Genomic DNA, 25,825 nt, shown 5'->3' with positions numbered 1-25,825 from the left:
TTCGGTCCGACTTGGACCATTGACAAAGTCACAATAACCAGAAGTGGAGCAGGACGGCTATATATAGGCAGGAAGAGGTGGTGGTAGTAGCAGTAGTAGTACAAGAATAGTATATAATACCAACAAGATGAAATTAAGATACGTGCAACACCCGGGCATCCCTATCGCAGATGTTTTGCCATCCAGCCAGCCACTGGATGGCGAAACGTCCACAACAAAGACAGCCAGACGTCGCACATGTGTCTTAATTTCATCAGTAGTAGTAGTAGTAGAAGAGGTAGTAGTAGTGGTAGAAGTGGGAAATAAGGAGGATGAGCCAGTCAAATACAAAGGAAGGGGAGCACTGCAAGAGAGCTAGGTGCCCACTGAGGGAGAGCAAGCGCACAGAGGTGCGTGAAAGGGGAAGTGGTGAAATAAATGAAGAAGGAACAGAAACAAGAGACAGAAGAGAGAAAGACAACCCAGAGGAGAAAAGGAAAGAGGAAAGGGGAAGAGGGAGAAGAAGAAAAAGAAAAAATGAGGAGTCAGGGTAAGTCACGGGTGTTCTGAAGTTTGGAGCATTTTATAATATAGTGGGAGAGGAAGGCATCTACAGAGACGAAGCCAGGGCTAAGGTTCATACAAGGAAAGTTGTGTATTAGAGAGGATTCAACTAGACGGCGACTGTTCGAGTTGGAAGTAGGGAAGACAGTTTTAGCAGAAGACCAGTCAATAGGATGGCTATGATCTCTGATGTGACAAAAAAGAGCATTGTTAGTGTCGGCAAGCCTAATACTATTTTTGTGCTCCCTAAGCCTGTCAGAAAGAGATCGACCAGTTTCTCCGAAGTATTGAAGAGGACAGGAGGAGCAAGAAATAGAGTAGACACCAGGAACATCTGTAGAGGGAGGAGAGGTATGAACGAGATTAGTGCGAAGAGTGTTAGTCAGGCGGAAGGTAAGCTTGATGTCTAAGGGACGGAGAGAATTGAGATTAGAAAGACCGGAAATGTAGGGAAGGCAGAGGATGGAAGAATTCCCAGGAGTAGAGAGTTTGAGAGAGAAGAAATTGCATTTAGCACGTGAGAAGGCAGAGTCTATGAAATGGAAAGGGTAGCCAAGATGGGAAAAGGAATTATGAAGAGTGAAAATTTCTGCTGGAAGGAACTGAGGATCACAGATGCGGAGGGCACGGAGAAAGAGGGAGATAAGAACACTTTTCTTGACAGGGGAAGCATGATAGGAAAAGTAGTGAATGTACATGCCACTGTGCATAGGTTTTCGGTAAACGGAAAAGGAAAAACCTGTATCTGAGCGGTGGACATGGACATCAAGGAAAGGAAGCAAGGAATTAGATTCCCATTCAGCTTTAAACTTAATGGAAGGGGCAAGATTATTAAGAGCTTCAAGAAAAGGTTGGAAGAGACTGGAGTCATGAGGCCACAGAGCAAAGATGTCATCCACATAGCGGAGCCAGAGTGAAGGTTGCACATTGAGGGTAGGAAGAAGAACAGTCTCGAAGTATTCCATTTAAAGATTAGCAAGGACAGGAAAGAGAGGAGAGCCCATAGTGACACCGAAGGTTTGAGAATAATATTTCCCTTGGAAGGAAAAGGAGTTAGAGTCCACACAGAGGCGGATAAGATCAAGAAAGACATCAGTAGGTATAGGAAGATGAAGAAACCCTTCATGGGCCTTCTCTCTAAGGAAATCAAGGACATCATCAAGAGGGACATTGGTGAAGAGGGACTCAACGTCAAGACTAAGCATCTTACAGGTTGGGAGAGAGCGAACCCGTTCAATGAAGTCTTGAGAGTGACGGAGGTGGGCAGGAGAAAAAGTACCAAGAAAGGGAGTGAGGGTTTTGGCCAGCCAAGAAGCAAGACAATAAGAGACAGAACCTCTAGAGGATATGATAGGACAAAGAGGAATATCAGGTTTATGAGTTTTGGGAAGGCCATAGAAATAGGGAAGAGAGGGACAGATGACACGAAACCGTTGAACAAGGTCAAAGTCAGGAGGACAGAGGTCGGAGAGAGTCCTTAGATTTTTGTTGAAAGTTCTCTTGATGCGATCAAGAGGGTTGGAAACGAGAGGAGTGTAGGTACTCGAGTCAGAGAGCAAGACATCAGCTTTACGGAGGTAATCCTCGCGATCAAGGATAACTACCGAATTACCTTTGTTAGAAGATAGTATGACAATGTTAGTGTTGGATTTAAGAGAAGAAAGGGCAAGTTGGTAATGGCGTGGAAGGTGGTGATTATTAGAAAACAGACTAACAAAAGCAGGAAGGAGAGCGCCACGAAAAGTGGACAAGTCAGGAAGATTACGGGAGCGAGATTGACGAAAGGAGTCAAAAGAGCTAATCAGGGAAATACCAGCGCGAGGAGTAGGCGAAGTGGCAAAGGAAAGGCCAAAACCAAGAAGTTCAAGCTCGTACTGAGAGAGTGAGACAGAAGACAATTTAGTAACACAGTCAGTGAGGGAGAATTTAGACCAAGGGCTAGCTGAGATGAGACGTTGAAGTTTATTCTGTAGTTTGGAAGAATGAATTTGTGTATTCAGGCGAGCAGTGTCAAAGGCAATGGTAGAGAGAAGGTTACAGAGATCCTGTGGTAGAGCCGCAAAGAGAGCACGTTGACGTTGACGGAAAGTGAAGAAGGCATCTTCAACCTGTGATTTAGTAGAAAGAATGAGCTGTAGTGGAAGGAAGGCGGGGTAGGGGTCGGCCTAGGAAAGGTTGGAGGGAGGGGGTAAAGGAGGTTTTGTGTGCGAGGGGCTTGGACTTCCAGCAGGCATGCGTGAGCGTGTTTGATAGGAGTGAATGGAGACAAATGGTTTTTAATACTTGACGTGCTGTTGGAGTGTGAGCAAAGTAACATTTATGAAGGGGTTCAGGGAAACCGGCAGGCCGGACTTGAGTCCTGGAGATGGGAAGTACAGTGCCTGCACTCTGAAGGAGGGGTGTTAATGTTGCAGTTTAAAAACTGTAGTGTAAAGCACCCTTCTGGCAAGACAGTGATGGAGTGAATGATGGTGAAAGTTTTTCTTTTTCGGGCCACCCTGCCTTGGTGGGAATCGGCCAATGTGATAATAAAATAATAAAATAATAATGAGCTGTTGAAGTAGGAGACGGGCATGATCAGGAAAGGGAGTGCCCAGTGGGTTGGTTTCCAGGAAGTGGGAGAAGGAAGGGGGTAGAACTTATTCAGCAAGACAGTCACGTAGGAAGCGAAGCTGATTCTTACGACGCCTGGTAGCAATAAGAGCAGCCTCATAAGATCGAAAGAGGGGTTTAAAAGAGGGAAGAACATTAAAAAAGTTGGAGAGAATATGACGCTTAACTGCGGGGTCCATAAATAACAAAAAAGGCACAATACCGTGACTGGAACGATATTCTTATATCTTATTCTCTTGCTTCTTGGCTGGCCAAAACCCTCACTCCCTTTCTTGGTACTTTTTCTCCTTCCCACTTCATGGCAGCCGACAGCGGCTTCAAAGCCACCTTATCTTTAATGGACAATGTACTGTGTAGGTGCTTTACACAATGAGAAGCATTTCTTTTATTCATTGGAACCACGGCTAGGGCTAAAAGTAAGCAGGTTATAACAAATGGAGAAAAAGAAATTAGAATGACTTGTGCAGGAAGTAGCACTACACCACCAAACAGTAACAGCAGGTTGGTGTGGCGACCCTGGAAATTTGAAATTATGCTAGCCAAAATTAGTGCTGAATAACTGAAGGAACCGAATAACTGATTGCCAGATTTGTGGTAACAGACCTGTATTCTATTTTTTGGTAGATAAGAATTTCATTGCAAATAAAAAATCAAAATGGAATTCTTGTGTAAAGCCTAGAAACATAACTAATAAACAGAGGAAATGTTATTTTAGTGTCAGAAATGCCTGCATTATTTATACTGGACCCTATTTTAAAATTGGAATATTTTGAATTTTGTGAAATTGGCCAAATTACCAATTTCTGATCACTTTACTAGGTAGTTGAAATAGCTGATTGGGCAGTTCTTGTGCTCAGTCAATAAAATAGAAGGCATACTAGCAAAATAGCTAAGAATTTGGTTGACTGGAACAATGTAATTGGCCTAAAATAGTGAAATTGGGCAAAATCACCATTGCATGAATATCGCAGCAAATTTTACTTTAGCGTAATTTCATAATTTTTCCATCAAACTTAATAGTTTTTGTTTTATTACCTTCAGTAAAACATTCTCTACCATTTCTAAAGAAGATTTTTTTTTTTTTTTTGACTGTTGACAAGTTTCAGATCAAGGGTCTGAACCCTGAAAGGGTTAATCAAGCTAAAAAAGGTGAAGGTCAAGGTTATTGTTAAACATGAGTTCAGTATTTAGATTTCAATAAGTGTTACACAATGTCTCTTGATTTTTTCCCTGTACTTCTAAATGACTGCAAATTTTGATTGTGCATTGCATGTTTGCTGTTGATTTATCTTGTCATATACGTATACAATGATTTAGGTTGGGTTGGACAACTGCACTGATCCAGATACACGTGTTTCATATGTCACAACTGAAGTATTGGTCCAGAAGATGGTTCACCAGCATAGCCTTAACAAGTACACACACATCATCTTGGATGAGGTTCATGAGAGAGATTGCCACACAGACTTTGCTCTGCTGATTGTAAAAAAGTTGCTGTACACGGTTTCTCCTAATGTTAAGGTGAGGGACATCATTTAAATTTTGTCTTCTGATAGAACTTTTTAAACAAAATTTTTTATATATATCTTAGCCTTTTCCCATTTAAGTGTGGTAGAACAAGCTTGTGTATTCAAAGTTTGTGTATTCTTAATTCAAGTTGAGCAAAAGAAAACTTAAGACAAAAATATTACTCTAGTGTTTCTTAATTAAAGTTGCAGACTGAAAGAAGTCATTTCAAATTTTCTGTTAATTTTCCCTGTTCCCTCTATGTAGGGAGTGACTTCAGTAGAAAAGCCTCCAGTCATATCAGTCTTAAAATTCCTTTCCCATATTGTACCCTTTGTCATTGTTAGCATTTTCAGCCTTCCATCAACACTCATATTTTTTTTAGATGTGGTATCTTATTTGGTAGCTCTTTTTGAGTCTAATCTATTTTTTTTTTTTACCTCAGCAGCCATTTGCAATGAATGAAAAGGCACAATACCATGACTGGTATTGTGCAGGCTGTTTGTGTATCTCTTGTAAAGGCACTGTGACTCGAAGAAAACACATTCACCATCATTCATTCAGTTAATGTATTGAGAAGTGTGATGACATCACACCTCAGACACCCTTCGACTACAACATCTCCACCCCCTCCAGGACTCAAGTCTGGCTTATTGTTGTTCCTGATTTCTTTCATATTACATTGCCCATACAATACCTGTATATCCAATAACCCTTTTAAGGGTGGTCCCATAATGTTACGGCTTTGAAGCCAGGGTTGGTCCTGTAATACTACGCCAAAATTCTAGTGGCTTCCAATCTTGTGGGAGAAACCTGGTAGGACTACACATGAGGGAATGCATCTGTGTGGTCAGTGTGAGCAGTACAAAAAAAAAATTCAGCAGCTCGTAATGCATAATGAGAAGAAACTGTGACCGTGTTTTTAATGTAAAATAGCGACTTTACAGGGTACACTGGACCCCCGGTTCGCGATGCTATCGGTATCCGATAACTCCGGTAACCGATGCATTATATCATCAGAAACTCGTGCACAGGAGACTATATTCATTTATAACAGCACAAAACATACTCAACCCCTGCCAATTTGGATTTAGGAAAAATAAAAGCACTAATGATGCAATCATAAAAATGCTACATCTGCTTTACACAGCATTGGGAAATAAGGAATATCCACTAGAAATTTTTATTGACCTAAGAAAAGCTTTTGACACAGTAGACCACGACATCCTACTCCACAAACTTGACCATTACGGTATAAGAGGCCATGCGCTTGCTTATTTCAAATCTTACCTTACTAATAGGTATCAGTATGTTACCATTAAAGACACAGCATCAACAACACGGCCACTTGATACTGGAGTTCCGCAGGGAAGTGTCCTTGGTCCCCTGCTCTTCCTCATATACATCAATGATCTTCCAAACGTATCCCAACACCTGAAACCCATTCTCTTTGCTGACGACACGACTTACGTCATCTCTCACCCTAATCTTGCCACCCTCAACACCATTGTTAACGAGGAGCTGATCAAAATATCGACTTGGATGACAGCCAATAAACTTACGCTTAACACTGACAAAACCTACTATATTATGTTTGGTAGCAGAGCAGGAGATGCACAAATTAACATTAAGATCGACAACACTCTAATTACCAGACATAATGAGGGCAAATTCCTAGGCCTATACCTTGACAACAACCTGAATTTCAGCACCCATATCCAACACATAACCAAAAAAGTATCCAAAACAGTTGGGATCCTCTCCAAGATACGATACTACGTGCCGCAAAATGCCCTTCTCACACTATACCACACTTATTTATCCATACCTCACCTATGCTATTTGTGCTTGGGGATCAACTGCAGCAACACACCTAAAGCCAATTATAACCCAACAAAAAGCTGCAGTAAGAATAATCACTAAATCCCATCCCTGGCAACACACCCCCCCACTCTTCATAGATCTAAACTTACTCCCTGTTCAGTACATCCACACTTACTACTGTGCAATCTACATCTACAGGACCTTAAACTCCAATATCAACCTTGACCTAAAGCGCTTTCTTGATAGTTGTGACAGAACCCACAGGCATAACACCAGACACAAACATCTCTACGACATTCCCCATGTCCGACTAAACCTTTACAAAAATTCAATGTATGTCAAAGGCCCTAAAATCTGGAACACCCTACCTGAGAACTCTAGAACTGCAGACACATTCATCACCTTCAAAACTACCATTAGAAAACATCTTATCTCCCTGATAAACCCCATCAACTAACTACACAAATACCACCTGGTGGTTCACACTTACACTCACTCACCCATTTGACCATAAACAGAAATATTAATCTCAATCTTAAAATAATGAATCCTATGATACTCCAATACTGAAACTATGTACTGTGCCAAAACAAAAGTATTCACATTGCTAAACTCACAAACTAGTACATGTACGTATTTAGTCACTTAGCCATAATACCAACTTACCTCATAATTTGTAATATTTTAAAATAAAGAATTAAACTAAGTCTGCCTGAAATGCCTAGCCATGCTAGGCGTTCTAGTGGTACACTCTGTAATCATTATTTAACTACATGTAAACCACACAACAACCAAATTCTGTAAATTCAACATTGTAATCTTTATAGAGAATAAACTTTGAATTTGAATTTGAATCACAGAAAATTTGCCTCGGTTCCCGTTACAAAACCTGGTATGTGATACGATTCGTACGAGATGTGTCCACATGTGGCCTGAACTGCCCTGTGTGTGCCAATGTTTACAAGCCAGCCAGTGTGCACACATCTAAGGATACATTCGATACATTCCATATTATCACTGCTTTTGGTGCTTGTTTCTGCAAAATAAGTCATCATGGGCCCCAAGAAAGCTTCTAGTGCCATCCCTTCGAGACCAAGGGTGCTATTGACTATATATCCAATAACCCTTTTAAGGGTGGTCCCATAATGTTGCGGCTTTGAAGCCCAGGGTTGGTCCTGTAATACTACGCCAAAATTCTAGTGGCTTCCAATCTTGTGGGAGAAACCTGGTAGGACTACACATGAGGGAATGCATCTGTGTGGTCAGTGTGAGTAGTATAATATGACATATTTTATTCATTCTAGTCATAATGTTGGTGTTTGACAAGACACGTAGGAGACAAGAGGAAGACAAGTTTATTATGCTTCAATATGATGCTAATTCTCTTCCAGCGGCAACGGCACCAGAAACAGGAACCTTGTCCTCTATTTTTACTTCTACCTGAGGTTCCCAGCAGCCCAGTGATGGCCTAATCAAGACCCACATAACACTAACATGTGTGGATACCCAGAATGATATAAATGAACTGCAGAAATCACCCAAAAGTACACAAATTACCAACTAATAGGACTCGTATTACCACCTCCTACCCCGCTGCCACTGAAGTGATACTCCACAACATTCACCCATCGCCTACTATAAACCCAAAGCCACAGCCAATGGACAAGGGTCAGAGCAATAAAAGAAGATCCAGTAACCAGCTAAGGACTCCTAACATCAAAGGTGAGACCAGTAATACCACGAGGAAAACTTCTGGTACTGCCAGCCAGGACACAACCCTCATCACCCACCGGCATCGCCACAACACATGACAGACAACAACAAACATGGCCGCCGTCACAGTCCAAGGTAACTCCTTCCTAGGATTTGATGTCAAGAAGATCACCGACCCAGAAATAGCTAAACTCCTTACGATTCAGAACCAAACGATCACCAAACTAACTCAAGAAATGCAGGAACTAAAAGCTAGCAATGCAGAGTACCTCAGCAAGATCACAGCTCTAGAACATAAACTAGACACTCTGGAACAACAAAGCAACACCCACACCCAGTCCCTAGACACCATCAACACACTAACAGACCAAGTCACCCTCCTTACTACCAACCTTATAGAGGAAAGATCAAGAGTGGACCAACAACTTGCCAATGTCATAACCAACTTCCAAGACCATAATGACCAACAGCAGCTATCTGACACTGTTGTAGTTAACAGCAAACATCTCCCACCCACAGTCACCCAAGAGACCTGCATGGAGACCACCCTACAACTTATCAAGGACCACCTTCGCCTTAACATACGTAGTGATGACCTAAAGGATTGCAAACTGATGGGCTACCAAGCAGGTAAAAAAAAATAGTGCTGTTAAAATTCCAAACTAGCCTACAAAGAAACAACCTACTAAAAACATCTATTTCTATGAAAACTAATGTTTACGTCACTGAGTGCCTCACCAAAACAAGACAAAACCTCCTTTATCGGCTAAGAAAATTACGCTATGCCCAAAAAATCCACCAGTGCTTTGTGAGGGACGGAAAAATCGCAGTTAGGAAACAGCCCACTGGGAAGATACTTCATCTCTACAGAACATGACCTTAAAACATTCCTAAGTGAGGCTGGACTAACAGAATCATAGTAAAGTGCAGATAATACCCACAGTCCACCGTTAGTGTTATATTGTCATAAATTTGTGCCCCCCTAAATTTCCAATACCCCCAACTACTTTTGATTGTCACTGTTGTGTTCAATGACCATTCTACCTCAGTCTTAATTGTGTTTAATATCTACAGAATCTATCTCCTTTTTTACATCTTACCACATCACTGTTCTATCTTACTTTATTTTAATCTAACCATAACTTGTCCTCAATTATTGTACCTCACTTTAAGAAATACTCTATTGCCCAATTTTATTCTAAAATCTCTATTATTGCCCAATTTTACTTTAAACTATATTGACCAAACTTTCTGTAAACTTTTATTATTGCCCATTTTTATTCTGTACTTTTTTAAACTAGTATTTTCAACTACAACTTTTATGTTATCCTGTCTACCATCTTACTAGCATATTATAACCAAGTCATTGCCATTTTTATTTTTATTATTTTTTTTTTTTATTATTCTTTTGCTACCTTAACTTGTGTATTTTATCTTGTCAATTTAAATCTAGTTATATGTACTTTAGTTTTTGTAAACAACTTACATAAAACCTTAGTTGTCCACTGTATAATGTATTTATAGATGGAGTTGGAAAAGAAGGAAATGGTAGTGGCAGAGATAATGAATCTGATATATAATGATAACCGAATGGCCGATAACCGAATTAAAATTTCCCATAAGAATTAATGGAAATGCAATTAATCCGTTGCAAACCAAAATATTCACACAAAATTTTTTTTTTTTTAAATTATTTAAGGATTACATATCTTTATTGAAGGCTAATGCTGGCTTCTGGAAAATAGGGAGGAGGAAAGAGGGAGGAGTTAGTGTTTGGAAGGGAAATCCCCTTCCATAAAGACAAGGTAGCAAAACCTTCTCTGAGGTTATTTCCCTTCTCTGTCTTCTATTGCCACTAGGACCAGCTTGAGAGTCACTGAACCCCTGTCTCACAAAATAACTGTCCTGAGTGCTTTGTTTCTGGCATCTCTTTAAGATTTCCCTGAAGTGGGACAGGGTTTTGTCGTTAAACATGTTGCAGATATGGCTAGTTTCAGCTTTGTCAGGGTGGTGTTTCTCTACAAAAGCTTGCACCCTAGTCCACATTGCACACACCTCTAATCTATGAAGAAGGCACCTCCTTCACTCTCTCTTCCTCCTCCTCTGAAGCAAGTTCCTCAGCTGCAGTCTGTTGCTGTTCGGGATGAAGCTCTTGCAGCTCTTCCTGTGGTCCTCCACCAACTCTTCCACATCCTTGCCACTCGCCTCCAACCCCAGGGACTTCCCCAGTGCCACAGTAGAGTCCACAGGGTCGTCAGGGTCAGAGTGAGCCTCAAACCCTTCAAAATCCCTCTCTTGCACACAATCTGGCCACAATTTTCTCCAAGCAGAGTTTAAAGTCCTGGAAGTCACTCCGTCCCAAGCCTTACCTATAAGGCTTATGCAATGGAGGATAGTGAAGTGATTACTCCTGAACTCTCTTAGGGTCAACCGAGTGTCCGAGGTCACTTCAAAGCACTTTTGAAACACTGCTTTTGTGTAGAGTTTTTTGAAGTTAGAAATGAACTGCTGGTCCATGGGCTGGAGGAGAGGAGTGGTGGTAGGAGGCAAGAACTTCACTGTGATGAAACTGAAGTCCCTAAACGTTTGGTCTTGCAAGTCTTGAGGATGTGCAGGAGCATTGTCCAGTACCAGGAGGCACTTGAGTGGCAATTTCTTTTTAATGAGGTATTGGCAGTTTGGAGGGATATGTTGTGTATTTTTATACGTATATGCTTCTAAACTGTTGTATTCTGAGCACCTCTGCAAAAGCAGTGATAATGTGTGAGTGTGGTGAAAGTGTTGAATGATGATGAAAGTATTTTCTTTTTGGGGATTTTCTTTCTTTTTTTGGGTCACCATGCCTCGGTGGGAGACGACAACTTGTTGAAAAAAAAAAAAAAAAATTCACACTATGGCCAAACACATCATTAACCCACTCTTTGAAAATTTGCCTTGTGACCCATGCCTCATGATTAGCCTTCCACATCACACACAATCTATTCTTCATGACATTGTTTATCTTGAACACTCTGGGATTTTCTGAGTGATACACGAGTAAAGGCTTCACTCTGAAATCCCCTATAGCATTGCCACACAATAAAAGAGTAAGCCTGTCTTTCATAGGCTTGTGTCCTGGCAGTGCCTTTTCCTCCTGGGCAATGTAGGTCCTGTTGGGCATTTTCTTCCAAAACAGGCCTGTTTCGTCACAATTGAATATTTGTTGAGGGTTTGAATCCTTCAGCCTTTACATAGTCCTGGAATTCATGAGCATACTTTTCAGCTGCACATTTGTCAGAACTTGCAGCCTCACCATGCCTTACAACACTGTGTATGCCACTACGCTTCTTAAATCTATCAAACCATCCTTTGCTGGCCCTAAATTCACAAACTGCAGCACTTGTTCAAGGCATTTTCTTTGCAAGATCCTCATGCAACTGCTTTGCCTTCTCACAAATGATCGACTCCATAACACTGTCTCCCACTAATTCTTTTTCCTTAACCCTTAAACGGTCCGAATGTAAATATACGCTTTTCCAGCATTTGAAAGTATGTAAAAAATGTACATCATCTTTTTTTTTTTTTTACATTTGAAAATGTGTAAAAAACTTTTATCTACATATTTTTTTTTTGTTATATTTGAAAATATGTAAAAAAGATACATAGATCTTCTTTTGGAGCACTACGGATTTGAACGTCGATCTATTTGGACCGTTTAAGGGCTAATCCATAATAATAATAACTTATCCATCTCTTCCATTAGTGGTGGCCTTTGTTTAGTTAGAAAAGTTTCTCCTTTTGCAACATTAGCATCTTTGATTTGTTCTTTCTTTGCCAGGATGGCTGTAATTGTTGATTTATTCTTGCTGTACATTCTGGCAAGTTCCATCACCTTCATACCACTCTCCAGCTTTTCTATCACTTCACGCTTAAATTCCATGGTGCTTCTCACTTTCTTTACCACAGAAACTTTACTAGGAACTTTCTTTGGAGCCATGGTTACTTATTTCACAGTTGCACTGCAAGAAAAACCACTAAAAGCAATGGTAAACAAGCGAAATGTTTGGATGTATAAGCAGAAGCTTCCTCAGCCACCGAGAGACAAAGCCAAACTGATGACCGAGTTGGCTGATAACCAAACCGGCTGATAACCGGGGGTCCACTGTAGTTGATTTTGTGTATTTTATGATAAGTATTGGAATCATCCATTCATTCTATTATCCTAGATATTTGATTACAATTGCAGATAATTTTGATGTCTGCCACCATTGATGCTTCCAAATTTGCCCATTATTTTGCTTCCCCTGTAATGAAGCAACTTGTGCCTGCACCAATTATTTCTGCTGGGAAAGCAACTGCTTACAGTATCTGGATCTTTTATTTGGATGATCTTCATGTTATCTGCAAAGACAAACCGGTCAGTCTTATTTTAAAGACAACGTGCATTTACTGCAAATTACATATACAGCCACTGAATATTTGTGTATATTTTTTTGCAAATATATAAATATCTTTTTGTAAAATATCACTTTTCTGAAAAGGTAGTTTAGCTGATTTTTAATATTTGTAGGCTCAATATTTACCATAGTGTATCAAAATATTTGATTTCTCAATTATTTTTGTTTTCATTTTGATCTTAAAAAAATTGTGTGCACATGTAATAAGGAATTTCCAGTGAGAAAGGTAAACTGCTAATTTTTTTTTGTTTCCAGAATATAATTCCCAAGTTACCTTCCATATCTCCAGAGGTTCCAGGTATATCAAAGGATATGTATAAACTAGCCACAGAGATGATAAAGTACTTTGACTGTATAGAGAGGCATGAGGAAAGTTGCTTGCCCACAGAATTTCCAAAAAACAGGTAATTCCTTAGCTTATATGTGTGTTGTTTTTGTCTTGATACCTCTGTGAACAGACAAGTCTTCTTACTAACATCATATCTTACAACATATAAGTGTAGAAAGCAACATTGACACTTAACCCTTTGCGTAAGCCGTACTAGTACGGCTTACGCACCAGTGTCTGTGACGTACTAGTACGCATAAATTCTAGCGCCCTCAAATCTAGTGAGAGAAAGCTGGTAGGCCTACATATGAAAGAATGGGTCTATGTGGTCAGTGTGTGCAGTATAACAACAATCCTGCAGCACACAGTGCGTGATGAGAAAAAAAATTGACCGTGTTTTTGGATTAAAACAACAATTTTGCACTGTATTTTCATATGGTATTTATGGTTGTCTTCTAGTTTTCCTGGTCTCATTTTATAGAATGAAAGACATATTACAGAAATTGAGATGATTTTGATTGGTTTCACAAAGAAAAGTACCTTGAAATTGAGCTCAAAGTAGCAGAAATGTTCGATTTTTACCAAAGTTCAAAAGTAAACAAATCATGCTATGCGTCCAATACACATAAACTGGAGAGTCTAATATTCTTTCACAAGTGCGCTGATATTATTTATACCATTTCTACACTAATGCAGTAGTCTGCATAACAGTAAATCTTCTACTTTTTTTTTGTGAGAATAAAAATTAAAAGTGAAAAGCAAAAGAATGTAAGAGGGGCATGGGGACGTGACTAATGAACAGAGGAAATGTTATTTTAGTGCCAGGAATGTCTTTCTTGTTTGTTCTGGACCCTATTCGAAAATTGGCATCTTTTGAAATTTGTGAGAGATTGGCAAAATTGCTAAATTCTGACCACTGTATTGGATAGTTGAAATCGGTAAATGGGTGGTTTCTTGTATTCATTTGATAGAAAAAATGGAGTTCTAGCGAAATAGTTATGATTTTTGTTGACTAGTACAGTGGAATTGGCCGAAAATAGGGCTCAAAGTGGGCAAATTTGCTGATGCGTAAACATCGTCGAGACCTCTAACTTCGCGAGAGCATAATTCCGTAAGTTTTCCATCAAATTTCATACTTTTGGTGTCATTATGATCGGGAAAAGATTCTCGATCTTTTTGTAAGAAAAAAATAACTTTTTTTTTTTTTTAAATTTGGGGGACCCTGAGAACAAGTCTCGGAGAAGGCCTGTGGACCCTGAAAGGGTTAATAGGCATCATAAAGATAAAGATAGATTTTATTTCTTTGCTAAGGTTACAGTGTGTAATGACAATTTTGATTTGTTAAGTACAAAGAAAGCCACTATCATTCCAAAGGCATTTAGGGCAGACTAAACCTAGTGCTTACAGATTACTTAATATTAGACATGTAAAGAGTGGTAAATTTTAATTATACATTGATTTCATTATTACAATAAAGGTAGCTAGTGGTTTTCAGTAATTAAATTTCTAGTTGAGATGAAGTATATAAAAAATTACAGTATTACAATTTAGCACAGTTTACAATAATTAGGGATCGGGAGAGATGTCTCTCGGGCGACAGATGTATCTCTGGAAACCACCTTTCGGATTCCGGGGGTGGTGGCCGAAGGAGGTATGCTTTGTGGTGGCTATCCGGCCGCTCTCTTTTGTCCACCGAGGTAGCTCGGCAGATGTGAGGTTGCTATCCCGGATTGCTGGCTTACTGGCATGATGGGTAGGGTATGGCACGAGATTCATGCTGCATCTGCGCTACTTGCGCTGCTGAGGTCCTCTTGGGGGCGGAGGGAGATTTCTGGCCCTTTCATTCCTCCTAGGAACTATCCCTCCCCGGTCCCCCCCCTTTTTTTTATTCTTTTTTTATTTTTATTCTTTTTTTTCTTAACAAAAAGAAAGAAGTAACCTAAACATGGCAGCCCTAGTCCATGAACCTGCTACACCCAGGCCCCTTCTTGATACCGTACCCCGTTCTGACCCCGCCTCGTCTTTGGACCACTCTTCGGACACTCCTCATGCCTCTGTACCTTTTGCCAATGCTGTTTCCTCACCCGCTTCAGGTATTGAGGTCTCGACTGACTCCTTCGATTTATCTGACCTCTGCTCTCCTTTGACTATGCTTCCGGCCTCTCCCTCTACGGTGCGGCAATTTTCGAATCGCCGGTCCGTTCCACGTCGGACCAACTCTGGTCACACGCCTGAACGCCAACGACAATTACCTACTGATGATACTTCTCCACCTTCTCGTTCTTCTCAGAAAAGATCGACACGTCCTGCACTCCCTTTCCACGTTCAGTTTCAGAATGCACAATGGACTAAATTCTTCACTTTACGACCAACTTCCTCTGCTGCCTATCTTTCCGACCACAGTACTGGCAAGGCACTCCTACACCATGTTGGTAAAGATATTTCTTTTCATGCTCTTAAGAGCGGTACGCGCATCATCACTGTACAGAATGCTACCCAAGCTCATGATCTTTCTCTTCTTTCCCATATCGATACTGTTCCTGTCACTACTGAAAAACATCATTCCCTCAATGCTTGTAGTGGTACCATCATTCTGCCCCATACCATAGTTCAACAAAATTTCCAGACATGTGGCAATGACATTCTTGAACAGCTGAAACTCCAAGATCTCCCAATCCTCAAGGTATACACTTGTGTTCTTCCTGCCCACGGGCGGAGATGATACCCTAGCAATATGGCTCGTTTAACTTTTGACAGCCGTGAACTCCCATCCTCAGTTTATGTAGCAGGACATCGGTTACAAGTTCGAAAGGTGATCCCTACACCGCAACAGTGTAGAAATTGCTGGCGATTTGGCCATCCAGCGAAATATTGCAGATCTATAGCCGAATGCCCAGTCTGTGGTGCCGATGACCATTCTAATACGTCTTGCAATCGACCTCCCTCTTGCCTTAATTGTCATGAGGCTCACCCTTCGTACTCTCGCCATTGCCAAGTCTACTTAAATGAGCGGGAAATCCTTTACCTCAAAGAGGCAGAAGGTCTCCCTTATGCCATGGCAGTTTCTCATCTCCGCCTCCAAGGGAGACTACCTCGTGTTTCTTATTCCCGTGTTTCAAAATGTCCCCCCACTTCTGGGGTTCCATCTTCTGCAGCCTCCTCTGTGGTTACCTCTCCCATAGTCACTCCTGTATCTAATTCTTTTGCTGTCCTAGGCTCTGACGTCCCTACTTCAATGCCTCAGTCTGTTCTCGCTTCTTCGTGTTCTCCCTCACAAGCCTCAGTATCGACGAGATCTTGTACGACACCTCCTCCCAATCGTCCCTCTACTTCTCAGAAGTTAAAAAAAGGTCCTTTAACCCCTCCTTCCCTTCTTCCTCCTCCTCATTTTACCTTCCCTGTCTCTGTACCTGGTTCTTCCCCTCTCACTGGCTCTGTTACAAGTGTAGAGGTTCACCCTCCTCCTCGTACTGTACCTTCCTCCCCTGTTCCCTCCCAAGTTTCTTCCTCTTCTGCCACCTCCCAGGTTTCTCCCTCTTCTGTTCCCTTCCACGCTTCTTCACCAGTTCCCTCCACCCTTTTGCCCCCCCCCCACCTACCTTGGTACAATCCATTACAGTTCCAATCTTTACTCATCCTCCCCCTACCATCTCCAATATTGTCTCCCATACGACGTCTCTGAATTCTGAAACACTTGAAGCAATCTCTGAATATATTGCAGAGACCAAACCATCAATGGACACTGATCCACCCTCTGTTCCTTCTCTCTCCTCTCCTCCATCTGCGCAACTCCTTTCTTCACAGCACACTGTTCCTTCGCTGCTTAAACGTTTTCCGCTGCTTCTACATGTGGACTTTTCTAACTCCTCTAGTCCGTAGGAACCCTTACCTGCGGATTTCAGGTATCTTTATCATTGCCAATCGTGGCCTATTTACAGTGGAATATACGCGGCCTCAGGGGTAATCGGGGTGAGCTTCAGATGTTACTCTCCCAGTTTTCCCCTGTTGATGTTTGCTTACAGGCTATAATTTATTGTATTCTTAAGATCCTTTTCCAGATGGGACCTTTAATGAAAATGCCCTTCTTCTACGCATTGATATTCCGTACCATCAGCTATTTGTTCGTACTTCGCTGCATTACACAGCAGCCCGTATCCACTTGCATAGGTGGTACACGCTCTGTTCTTTATATCTCTCTCCTTCTTGGGCATTATCTATTCCGGATATTGCCTTTCTTGTTTCGTCATTACCGCCACCGCTTCTGTTACGTGGCGATTTTAATGCCCATCATTTCCTCTGGGGGGTCTCACTGTGATTCCCGTGGCATTCGGTTAGAGGCTTTTCTTGCTACCCACCCCCTCCATGTTTTAAATACAGGTACTCACACCCATTTTGATCCTCGGACTCTCACTCTCTTGCATCGATCTCTGTCTGCTCTTCCTCCGCTGCATTAGACTTCACCTGGTCTGTTCTCCCGGATTTACATGACAGCGATCATTTCCCAATCATTCTTACTTCCCCTTCATATTCACCACCTCTTCGTATCCCACGCTGGCAATTTGATCAGTCAAATTGGAACCTCTACTCACAACTGACTGTTTTTAGTGAGGTTCCTTCTTCGTTCTCCATTGATGAGCTTTTACACCTCTTCTCGTCCTCCGTTTTAACTGCAGCTTCTCATTCTATACCCCAAACTTCAGGCAGGCATTCTCAGAAATGCATGCCTTGGTAGTCTCCTGCTTGTGCTCGTGCAGTACGTTTGAAACGCGCTGCATGGGGCAGGTAACGGTACAATAGAACCAGGGAGAGACTTCTTGATTTTAAGCAGAAGCGTGCGATCGCTCGCCGTGTCATCCGTGACGCTAAACGCACTTGCTGGCGAGATTGTCTCCACCATCACCTCTGCTTCCTCTATGAGTGTAATCTGGAAAAAAGTACGAAAACTGAGTGGTAAATATTCTCCTGACCCGGCTCCTGTTCTGCGGGTTGCCGGTGTTGATGTAGTAAACCCACTAGATGTTGCCAATGAAATTGGCAATCATCTGGTCCGTATTTCTCAGTTGCTCCATCTATGCCCCTCGTTTGTTTCCTCAAAGTCTGCCAGAGAGTTAGCATCCTTGGACTTTTCTTCTCTCAGAGAAGAACAGTATAATGTGCCTTTTACACTTCAAGAACTGGAGGCAACACACTCAACTTGCCGATCATCGGCAGCTGGGCCTGACGACATTCATATTCGTATGCTACAACATTTACATCGGTCAGCCCTTGCAGTCCTATTACGCCTTTTCAATCTTATTTGGTCATAAGGAGTTCTTCCACAGCTGTGGAAATCTGCCATTGTTCTCCCTTTCTGCAAACCAGGCACTACGGGACATGAAGCCTCCCACTATCGTCCCATTGCTCTTACCAGTGCAGTTTGCAAAGTGATGGAACGCCTGGTAAATAGACGTTTAGTGTGGTATTTAGAGACACACACGAGTCTCTCCACTCGTCAATATGGCTTTCGTAAGGGACGTTCTACCATAGACCCCTTACTACGCTTGGATACGTATGTTCGTAATGCCTTTGCGAATAACCACTCAGTTATTGCCATATTTTTTGACCTTGAGAAGGCATATAACACAACTTGGAGGTACAATATTTTGGCCCAAGCCCACTCCTTAGGCCTCCGAGGCAATCTACCATCCTTCCTTAAGAACTTTTTAATTGACAGGCATTTCTGTGTTCGGGTTAATAATGTGCTCTCCCCAGACTTTATCCAAGCTGAAGGTGTCCCCCCAGGGATGTGTTCTGAGGACAACACTTTTTCTCCTTGCTATAAATGATTTGGCCTCTAGTCTTCCATCAAATATTTGGTCATCACTCTATGTTCAAGAATTCGCTATTGCCTGTGCAGGCGCTGACTGTCACCTCATTACAGTTTCTCTCCAGCATGCGGTCGACCGTGTTTCCAATTGGGCCACCACACATGGGTTTAAATTTTCCAGCACCAAAACTCGCCAAATTACTTTCACTAGACGCTTTGTCATCTCCGATCATCCTTTGTACCTCTATGGCACCCGTATCCCTGAACGTGATACAGTCAGGTTTCTGGGCCTCCTCTTTGACCATAGGTTATCCTGGAAACCTCACATTACCACTCTGAAGGCAACTTGTCACAGCTGGCTGAACCTTCTTAAAACCCTTGCTCATCTTTCATGGGGAGCTGATCATTGAACTCTCCTTCGCCTACATTCCACCCTCATTTTATCGAAACTTGATTATGGTGACCAGAACTATTCAGCGGCCTCTCCTGCTACTCTCTCTAGCCTTAACCCCATTCATCACCAAGGATTACATTTATGCCTTGGTGCTTTTCCTGTTGAGAGCCTCTATGCAGAAGCGAACGTTCCATCTTTATCCGATCGCCGTGATGCCCATTGCCTTCGGTACTATGTATGCTCTCATGATCTCCGCAATCCTTCCATTTATAGAATGGCCACTGATATTAGTAGACATTCTTTATTTGTTCGCCGCCCCTGTTTACTCCGTCCCTTCTCTCTTCGCCTTCATTCGCTCTTGTCTTCTCTTCAATTACCACCTTTCTATGTTCATATAGCATCTCACTTTTCCCTACCCCCCTGGGAAGTTCCAGCTGTTCGAGTCTGTTCTTTCTCTCTCCTTTGCTCGAAAGCCCAACTGTCTACGGTCGCTTCCCGCTCTCTTTTTCTTGACCACTTTCACTCTCATTCTCATGCCATTGCTGTGTACAGATAGCTCTAAGTCTTCTGACGGCGTAGGATTCGCAGCAGTGTTTCCGGACAGCGTTGTACGAGGGCATTTACTATCTTCGGCTAGTATTTTTACTGCTGAATTGTATGCCATTCTTGCAGCACTTATCCATATTGCATCTATGCCTGTGTCATCATTTGTGGTTGTCTCAGACTCCCTTAGTGCTTTACAGATAATACAGAAATTTGATACACCTCACCCCTGAGTCCTCCGTATCCAACTTTGGCTACGCCGCGTCTTTACCAAGCATAAAGATATTGCTTTTTGTTGGGTCCCTGGTCATGTTGACGTACAGGGTAATGAACAGGCAGACACTGCTGCGTGGTCAGCAGTATATGACCTACCAGTTTCATATAGAGGTATTCCATTTACGGACTATTTTGCTGCAATATCTTCCCACCTTCACACCCGTTGGCAACACTGTTGGTCTACTATGCTCGGTAACAAACTTCAGTCTATTAAACCGAGTACACTGTATAGGTTACTGGCCGTCTTCTTGTCACCAGTGTCGAGGTTGGGAGACTACTCTCTCCCGTCTTCGCATTGGCCATACTCGTCTTACTCATGAATATCTCATGGAGAGGCGCCCTGCTCCTCTCTGTGAGAATTGCCAGGCTCCATTATCAGTCAGCCACATTCTGTTGGACTGCCCACTTTATCAAAGAGCACACAGAATTTACCTCCGTCGTCATCTTCGCTCCGCTGCTCTCTCTTTACCTTCCCTTCTCGCTGATGGACTCACCTTTCATCTGGACTCTCTCATTGACTTTTTGACAACAACTGACTGACTTCACAAATTCTGATACCTTCAGCACTTTCTACTTCAATCTCTTGCTACCCTCTACCCCCGTACTATCCCCTGCCCCGCTGTTTTCTGTAACCTACTGATCATCCCTCCTCCCTTCTGCCATCCAATACCCTCGCTTCCTTCCCTACCCTGCAGTGCTGTATAGCCCTTGTGGCTTAGCGCTTCTTTTTGATTATAATAATAATTACAGATATGAGGCATAAGCATTATTGTTGCAAAAAGCAAATACATTTCTGTAACAGTCATTTCTTTCCACCGGTGTAGTCATGACTGTGGTGATATGATCGTATTTGCCATGGTGTTCTCAAAATACTTATTACTTTCCCTGACAATAGTTTCCATCATTGGCTGGTCAAAGAATAATTCAAAGAATTCCAGTTCATTGGCCGTGGTTCCAAGAGGACAAGTTGGCAGAATTCCACTTTGAGAGTCATCAAAGTGGTGGGGCTTGGGAACAAAATTGGGATTTTGCTGCCAATCCCAGATACGGTTTGCTGGTGGATACTGGACATCATAGGCAGGTTGTGCGGGTAGTTGTGGTTGTGATGGGCTGGTGGCTGACGCTCTGCTTTGTCCTTGAACTGCGAAGTCAGCAGCATGGGTCCCAGCCTGGGCTGGTGAGTCACGCATGGCCGTGGCACTACCATCACCACTACCACCTTCTAGTGATGCCTGTGGTCTATCCATGCCAAGTGTAGCCACATCATCCTCACTGTCACTATCTATACCTGGTGTAAGGCCACAGGATGTACTCCGTCCCCTGGGCACGGCATAGGGTACACTACCCGAGCGCATATGGCGACGTACATACCGATGCTTCACTGGTGAATATGATTCCTCACTATCACTACTCGAATGATGGTCAAGAGCAATAAAATCACAATCCACATCACTATCATCATCATTTCTGAAGTCAGAGGCCTGGCCACACGGAAATAGTTTTCTCTTTTGTTGAGGTACAACCAACCATGACTGATGAGTGCCCACACCAGAGGTAGAAGGTTGAGGATCGTCAGGGTTTTCTGCACTATTATCGATATCCTGGTCATTCCTTTCGGTCACTAACTGATCAAAGCCAAAGAATTCGTCTTCATTTCCACTTCCATCACTGTCAGAACTATCAGATAGGAACAGGAGAATCCCAATTTTCCTTGGAGTGAGAGCTGCCTTGCGACGAGTCATGGTGAACAATGCTATACGGGCGCCTAGATTTTTTGTTTATGGCGCACACCCACCACGCAGACCCGTTCTCTCACATTTAGGCTTATGAGCATTTTCGCGCTAAATTTGACGGTGCTAGAATTTTGGCGCAGATCTATGGTTTGGACACTCAACGTGAAGCCGTAGATCTACGGGACGGACCCTGGAAGGGTTAACTACAATATCAGATCTTTAAGCGAGCATTACGATGACCTCATAGCATTACTAAATTCCCTGCATGCCAGTATGTCCATCATTACTCTCACCGAAACCTGGCTAAAGCCTGATACTACAGATGTCTATGCCATTCCTGGTTACACAGCCATACACAACTGTAGGCCAGATCAACAAGGGGGTGGCACAGCTATATACTACTCAGACCAACTAGAATGTATCACTAATACTTGCACAAGGGATGAACATGGGGAATATATAATAGCTAAATTCAAATCCAAATACCTACAAAAACCTCTCACAGTGATAAACATCTACAGAGTACCACAGTCAAACATTAGCCGTTTTAGTGACATCCTCGGAAGTATGATAACTGATGCACGCATGAACAAAGATCACTACTCTCGGGTGACTTCAATATAAATCTCCTACAAGACCAAGACCCACATGTTACTGAATTCACAAACACAATAAGTAACTGCATGTTGCTACCAACAGTAACAAAACCTACAAGAGTTACAGACTAGTGTTTCCCTTCTAGACCACATCTGGACCAACACCATATCCCCCTTAAGATCAGGCATAATCACAGATAATACCACAGACCATTACCCTACCTTCCTCATAACAAACCTTGGAAAATTACCCCTAGACACTACTAAAGTCACTTTCAGACTTCACAATGAGGCAGCTATCAATAACTTCACAGCAGCAGTGACAAACATTGGCACACTGAGCTAGAAATCTATACAGATATTGTCGAATGTATTAATAATTTTCTAAAGACCCAATACCTCTATAACAAGCACTGCCCTAAAAAAACTAAACAGATGACTGCAAAGAGACTGAACAATCCCTGGCTAACACCCAGTATCCTCAAATTTATAAATTCAAAGCACCTATACGAAAAACAGTACAGAATGGGCCACATAACCAGAGACCAAACAAAACGTTACTCGTCAATACTAACCAGCCTAATAAGAAGCGCTAAAAATTTATATTATGAGAAGAGATTATCCAACTTATGAGGTGACATAAAAAAGACTTGGAAAACCCTGTCAGAAATACTAGGAACAAAAAAGATAACACAAAATAGCGACATTAAATTAACAAAACCAGATGAACCCCCAATTCCCACCTACTGAAACAGCAAACAGACTCAATGATTTCTTCTCCACTATAGGAGAAAACCTTGCCAATAAAATCCCAAGCTCAGATACCCCACCCAATGACTACCTCAATGGCAACTACCCGAACACACTGTTCCTAGCTCCGACTAACCCAACTGAAGTCTCCCTTATCAACAAACTAAAAAACAAGACAGGAGATTTAAATACCTTACCACCCATTATATACAAAAAAGTGTCACAGGTGCTATCACCAATCATTGCAACACACTTTAACAAATCCATTGAATCCTCTACCTTTCCTACAGTTCTCAAAATAGCAAGGGCCACCCCGATCCATAAAGGAGGAGACCACACAGACTTGAATAACTATAGGCCAATATCCAACTTACACCCTATCTCTAAAATCTTTGAAAAATTAATCCATAAGCGTATCTATTCCTACCTCGTCTCCCACAACATACTCAACCCCTGTCAGTTTGGGTTCAGGTCTAATAAAAATACTAATGATGCTATTATCCACATGCTAGAACATATTTATACAGCAATAGAGAAAAAAGAAGTCCCACTGGGGATTTTCATACAGTTGACCATGACTTGTTCCACATAAAATTGTCACACTATGGTATAAGAGGGCACTCGCTCAACTACCTTAAGTCATACCTCAGCAACAGAAGCCAATATGTGTACACAAATGGTGCAAACTCTTCCGCACAGCCAATTACAGTTGGTGTCCCACAAGGAAGTGTCCTAGGCCCTCTTTTCTTTCTTATATACATAAAAGCAGGTGGGGATATAGTTTTGGAGTGGTTGGTGCAATTATTTAATAAATGTATGGAAGAGGGTAAGGTACCTAGGGATTGGCAGAGAGCATGCATAGTTCCTTTGTATAAAGGCAAAGGGGACAAAAGAGAGTGCAAAAATTATAGGGGGATAAGTCTGTTGAGTATACCTGGTAAAGTGTATGGTAGAGTTATTATTGAAAGAATTAAAAGTAGGACTGAGAATAGAATAGCAGATGAACAAGGAGGCTTTAGGAAAGGTAGGGGGTGTGTGGACCAGGTGTTTACAGTGAAACATGTAAGTGAACAGTATTTAGATAAGGCTAAAGAGGTCTTTGTGGCATTTATGGATTTGGAAAAGGCGTATGACAGGGTGGATAGGGGGGCAATGTGGCAGATGTTGCAGGTGTATGGTGTAGGAGGTAGGTTACTGAAAGCAGTGAAGAGTTTTTACGAGGATAGTGAGGCTCAAGTTAGAGTACATAGGAAAGAGGGAAATTATTTCCCAGTAAAAGTAGGCCTTAGACAGGGATGTGTGATGTCACCGTGGTTGTTTAATATATTTATAGATGGGGTTGTAAGAGAAGTAAATGCGAGGGTCTTGACAAGAGGCGTGGAGTTAAAAGATAAGGAATCACACACAAAGTGGGAGTTGTCACAGTTGCTCTTTGCTGATGACACTGTGCTCTTGGGAGATTCTGAAGAGAAGTTGCAGAGATTGGTGGATGAATTTGGTAGGGTGTGCAAAAGAAGAAAATTAAAAGTGAATACAGGAAAGAGTAAGGTTATGAGGATAACAAAAATATTAGGTGATGAAAGATTGGATATCAGATTGGAGGGAGAGAGTATGGAGGAGGCGAATGTATTCAGATATTTGGGAGTGGACGTGTCAGCGGATGGGTCTATGAAGGATGAGGTGAATCATAGAATTGATGAGGGGAAAAGGGTGAGTGGTGCACATAGGAGTCTGTGGAGACAAAGAACTTTGTCCTTGGAGGCAAAGAGGGGAATGTATGAGAGTATAGTTTTACCAACACTCTTATATGGGTGTGAAGCATGGGTGATGAATGTTGCAGCGAGGAGAAGGCTGGAGGCAGTGGAGATGTCATGTCTGAGGGCAATGTGTGGTGTAAATATAATGCAGAGAATTCGTAGTTTGGAAGTTAGGAGGAGGTGCGGGATTACCAAAACTGTTGTCCAGAGGGCTGAGGAAGGGTTGTTGAGGTGGTTCGGACATGTAGAGCGAATGGAGCGAAACAGAATGACTTCAAGAGTGTATCAGTCTGTAGTGGAAGGAAGGCGGGGTAGGGGTCGGCCTAGGAAAGGTTGGAGGGAGGGGGTAAAGGAGGTTTTGTGTGCGAGGGGCTTGGACTTCCAGCAGGCGTGCGTGAGCGTGTTTGATAGGAGTGAATGGAGACGAATGGTTTTTAATACTTGACGTGCTGTTGGAGTGTGAGCAAAATAACATTTATGAAGGGGTTCAGGGAAACCGGCAGGCCGGACTTAGAGTCCTGGAGATGGGAAGTACAGTGCCTGCACTCTGAAGGAGGGGTGTTAATGTTACAGTTTAAAAACTGTAGTGTAAAGCACCCTTCTGGCAAGACAGTGATGGAGTGAATGATGGTGAAAGTTTTTCTTTTTCGGGCCACCCTGCCTTGGTGGGAATCGGCCAGTGTGATAATAAAAAAAAATAAAAAAAAAATACATAAATGACCTACCAAATGCATGGCAACTACTCAAACCCATACTATTTGCAGATGACACTACATACGTCTTCTCTCACTCAAGCCCAGTCATTCTAGCCAATACTGTAAATACCGAATTACAGAAAATATCAACCTGGATGAGGACCAACAAACTTACTCTAATCATTGACAAAACCTACTACATTCAGTTTGGTAACAGAGCTGCAGATGTGTCTCTTAACATAACGATAAATGGATCACCTATCACAAAACTCACAGAGGGAAAATTCCTAGGAATCCACCTTGATAATAGAC

General features: G+C 42.1%; 1 protein-coding gene across 5 annotated transcripts in view; it reads left to right on the top strand.

Annotated features, from left to right (window-relative positions):
* Positions 1–25,825, top strand: part of LOC128706559 (ATP-dependent RNA helicase TDRD9) — a 143,178-nt gene that overhangs the window by 14,377 nt on the left and 102,976 nt on the right. For all 5 annotated transcript variants that reach the window (XM_053801485.1, XM_070093494.1, XM_053801484.1 and 2 more), the window contains exons 3-5: positions 4,474–4,677; positions 12,425–12,595; positions 12,891–13,039. In XM_053801485.1, the coding sequence (XP_053657460.1) occupies positions 4,474–4,677; positions 12,425–12,595; positions 12,891–13,039 (524 nt within the window). The remainder of the gene's footprint in view (positions 1–4,473; positions 4,678–12,424; positions 12,596–12,890; positions 13,040–25,825) is intronic.

This window comes from Cherax quadricarinatus, chromosome 3 (genome assembly GCF_038502225.1).
Source record: "Cherax quadricarinatus isolate ZL_2023a chromosome 3, ASM3850222v1, whole genome shotgun sequence".
NCBI lineage: Eukaryota > Metazoa > Arthropoda > Malacostraca > Decapoda > Parastacidae > Cherax > Cherax quadricarinatus.
Note: the sequence above shows the minus strand (reverse complement) of the source record. Positions and strands in the feature narration are given on the sequence as shown.